The 4,411-nt window shown below is 29.1% G+C and overlaps 1 protein-coding gene across 1 annotated transcript; it reads right to left on the bottom strand.

The window, feature by feature from the left end:
• Positions 1–1,719: 1,719 nt before the first annotated feature.
• On the bottom strand, positions 1,720–4,037 carry LOC106719916 (surfeit locus protein 1). The gene is made up of 5 exons (XM_014514403.2): positions 3,738–4,037; positions 3,165–3,286; positions 2,768–2,965; positions 2,185–2,358; positions 1,720–2,046 (listed from the first exon to the last, which is right to left on the bottom strand). Exons 1-5 carry the CDS (start codon positions 3,906–3,908, stop codon positions 1,830–1,832), a joined length of 882 nt encoding a protein of 293 aa, XP_014369889.2. The 5' UTR covers positions 3,909–4,037; the 3' UTR covers positions 1,720–1,829.
• Between the last annotated feature and the right edge of the window lie 374 nt (positions 4,038–4,411).

Below are 4,411 nucleotides of genomic sequence, written 5' to 3'. Positions count from 1 at the left end.
AAACCGACAATGTGTCAAAAATTGGTTTAAAATCTATTTACATTGGTTTTGTTTTTTTTTAATATATTCGTCCGTATCCGTTAGCATATTCCGGTCTCAAGGCCTACGTGAAATTTAGGTTAATATATATTAGGTTTATCAGTAGTACATAGACAAGTTTTTCAATGTTCATTCGTATCTCAAATTGTATGATGTATCACATTAACAAGTAATCATATTGGAACTAAAGGATCATTGACTTTGGCCTTGTGTCGTATAGTTATAAGAAAAAAAACAACTGTCAGATTTTGACATAAATAAAAGTTTATAAAGTAATAAAAAATAATTAAAACATAATGTATTTAACAATATCGTGATTTAATTGTTAGTTCTAAAAGCGTATTTCAAATATATTCTTTGATCCAAATCTGAAACATCTATTGAATTTTTTTTTAAATCTTTTTTTTATAATGTGGATGACAATTTGTATTACTCAAGTGTTGTGTAACATTTTTCAAATGTTTAAGTTGAATTTCTTGCAAAATTTACCACACGTAGTCATTTATGGGTCAACAGTGTTAGGTTAGGTTAGAAACATGAATTTACTTAAAATTTGACAGTTGTTGCTCAAATATTATTTGCCAACTGTGCTAGTGAATAAAAAAAAGATAAAAACCATGAATTGATTTATTTATAAATTATGTTCTGTTGTGTAAACATTTATGTTCTTTTCGATTTTATTATATTCTGGCCTTTTGTTATTTATTTTTATTTTATAACAATATATACATACTATGTTTGTAAAGGACTGTTTGTACTACGTAAAAGACTTAATTTTTGAAATGAAGCAAGTTGGCAAATTTATTACGTAGTTAAGTGTTTAAAATATAAATGTCTAAATGTTATTCTTCGATATAGACCTTTTGCAATTTATTGGAGAAAATCATGTTCCTTTGAAAACTTTGAGAAGTCTGAACAAAACAAATTATTTTTTATTGTAGATATTTCTTTAAGGATAAAAAAAAATCGTAATGGCAGAATTAATATATATAATTATAATTCTTTAAGTCGGATCAAAATTATCTTGGGGAAAGCAAGAAAACTGGATACTATAAAGCTCCTTGGTTTGATAAAAATGGTCTAAGTATTAATAACTATTTAAAATTATAGTTAACTTTAGTTTTGTTTAATATAAAGATAAACAATTGCTTTAATAAATTGTGAAAGGCCTTTAATTTGTAGAAACTTTCTGTGATTTACCTTACCATTGTTTTGCTTTGTTTATAAAGCAATGGTTCTTATACAAAGTTGTTTAAGGGGGGAATCTTAAATTATTTTGATTTCTCCATCTTTGTTATTTATTAAATCCACACATAAATGTTCTGAAATCAAATCAAATTGAACTGAAAAAAAATCATTTTTGCATGAACATAACATCTAGACTGGGTTTTACATCTTTTTTTTAACTTTTTTGTTGCACTAATTTATCAAGAATACTAAGCGTAAGTAAAAAGTCAAGTTACAGATCTCAATTAATATATTTTCCTAACCTCTATTCTCCTTAAAGAATTCTTGATACATGTAATTGGTGTCTATATTAAAATCTGTGTCAAAATTACGTGTTTTATTTAGTACCTTTTGCAAATATAATAATTTAAACGAATTAAAAATACGAATAGTAAATAAAACAATCACATTTTTTTAAATCACTTTTAATATTAATTGCTACATGTTCTAGAAATAATAATCATTTAAAATACTTAAGATTAGTGAAAATTTATGTATTGCTTATCATATTTAATTCACACCTTACAATTCAACAAAACTATTTGCTGTATATATTAACACATTTATATCAGGGGCAACTTTCTTATAAAATATCTGTGCCACATTATTGCTGTGAGCGCCGATAAAGAGTACCAAGTTACGAGGTAAGAGAAATGCTCGTTGCGGACCGTAACCCGAGTTTGGTTGGGAATTGGCCAGCCTTCGGGAGGGTCAGGGATACCTCTTGCGTCTAGCCACACTGGAGAACAATTCAGATGAGCGCTCATTTGATGTAGATCCCTGGAAAATTAATAAATTAATTAACTAGCAGTCATCAGCGACAATTTTAACATGGTATTAAAAATTAGCCTAAGTCAATCCCATAGGAAGCTATAGAAGATGAATATTGAGATAAGGAAGCTAAAGAAGTGTTCTCACCTATAAAACCAAGATCCCTTTTCCGGATGATTTTTCGGTATAAACGGGCGACGATTCTCTGTTAAACGCACCACTCCAGTTAGTTCAACCTCGCCTTCCACCATGGAAGGTTGACGTTTTTCTTTGGGTCTGAGGCTTTTAGGTATCCAACCTCTGTTCACTAATATTACATCCCTGAAAAATTGTATTTATCATAAGAATGTCTTATATCATTATCATGTACGCTAAACTGGAATATTTCATCCTACATTAAAACCCATTAAACAATGCCTAAGAAAAAAATGAACTAGTCACCTTTAAGTTACGTTTCTATTTAAAAGAAACTGATTACACAGTAAAGAGTTTAGTTCTAATAATGTCCGGCAAAACTATTTGAGACTAATTTGCAGACTTGTGGTGGCATTTTCTGGGCAGTTTCCAGATCGCACCCTACCCTAACAATATGTTATGTCAGTTAAATATATACTAGAAAAGCAAACATGGATTGATGATTGTTTGTATGTGCTGTATGAAAAAAAATAGTGATCCACTAACTTTATAATATGAAACTGTTGTTAAAAATTTGTATAAATGCCTTCCTTACCCAGTTTCACTTATTTTAAACGGAGTTATCACCAACCATCCTTGATTCTTCTTGGGATCCGACATAAGAGATCCAGTTCTTGGCAATGCCTGATTTTCTTCTATCAGTGCTCTGGGACCAATTAGAATCTCTCTATCATGCAAGAATTCTCCCCGAACTTTTACTGGAAGGAACTCCATATTGCTAAGTGCTTCAAAGCTGGAATTAAATCATTTGTGTTAGATATAATCATGTAAAAGAAGTAGTCAGGATGGTAATCAAATGTTATCATTTCAAATTTGATATGAAAAATCAGATTTAGAAACTCCTAGTAATAGGGGAAATCACACAATTTGGTAGTTTGAAACACCTGAAATATAGATTTTTATGTACATAATGCTTGTATAGAGGAGCTTACTTTGTTGGCATATCCACTGGCACTGAATTGGACTTGGCTTGCAACATATCTATTAGTTCTAACTTCCACTTCAGGCGATATACTTGCCAGCAACCGAGACCAAACGATGTCACAGGAATCATCTGGAAATAATCATTCAAAATATATTTTTGGATATAATTATAACTTTTGTTAATTAATTGATTATATTTTGTTGGAAAAATTGTAATGATTATTCTGTAACTACATTGTATGCTAAACCACCTACTTTTTAACTTATAGGGTAAATTTTCTCAAGTATTAGTTCTATCATAGATCTTGGACGAATATCATGAACGGATCTTGATGAAATTTCGTACAGATGTAGAAAATAAACTGGAAGAACATAGGCTACTTATTAAGTTTTTTTTTATACCGTTGTCAGCTAGTATTATGTAATCTAAAAAACTAAAATAAAAATATTAACGTTGTCATTATTTTATTTTACCAAAACATGAAAAAAAAAACAAAGTTTGACTATTAATTTTAGATTACCTACAAATAGTTTTCAAAATAATTCAAAAGAATCCATTTAACGAAAATTTAGATTTATACCAGTAGGATCCATTTTATAGCTTCTCCACCTTCTTCTTTCTTCTGTTTTTGTGATCTAAATACATTTGTGTAAGTTGTATTAGGCCTTACAAATTTTATTACCACACTTCTACAACTGTAGTGGCTCAATTTCCTAATGCTTTGGGATATTTTGTATATAGTATTAAGCATTTTAGATTAGTAAAAATTAAATTTACAATACAAAATGTGAATTTCTTAATCATAAATTCAAAAAATATTGCTTTTATTGCTATTATGGATTATATCACAGTATTTTAGCCTAAAGAAGCACAACCCTACAACTTGACAACAATGATTGTGACATAGACCATAGACCAATCAACCTAAAACTTCAAACTTTGTTACAGATAAAATACCAACAATAGACAAATTAATTTTGGCCATAGCCCATAGAAAATTTACCTATATTTCGCTCTATTCTTAAACCTTAAATAGGTTTTTGATTAAACATATTTATTGGCGTGTATCTTACCAGTCAACATCATAGTATATCTAACTAATTCTAATTAATTCCTCTAGGCCTTTTTTTCGTTATCAATAACATTTAAGTGTGTATAAAACTAGCGTGAAGTTTCAATATAACAAGGTTTATCAAGCATAATTTAGTTATTATCCAGTAATGTTGTTAATTATGCCTGGTTTACATCAAGCCT

Source organism: Papilio machaon, chromosome Z (assembly GCF_912999745.1).
Source record: "Papilio machaon chromosome Z, ilPapMach1.1, whole genome shotgun sequence".
Classification (NCBI taxonomy): Eukaryota; Metazoa; Arthropoda; class Insecta; order Lepidoptera; family Papilionidae; genus Papilio; species Papilio machaon.
Note: the sequence above shows the minus strand (reverse complement) of the source record. Positions and strands in the feature narration are given on the sequence as shown.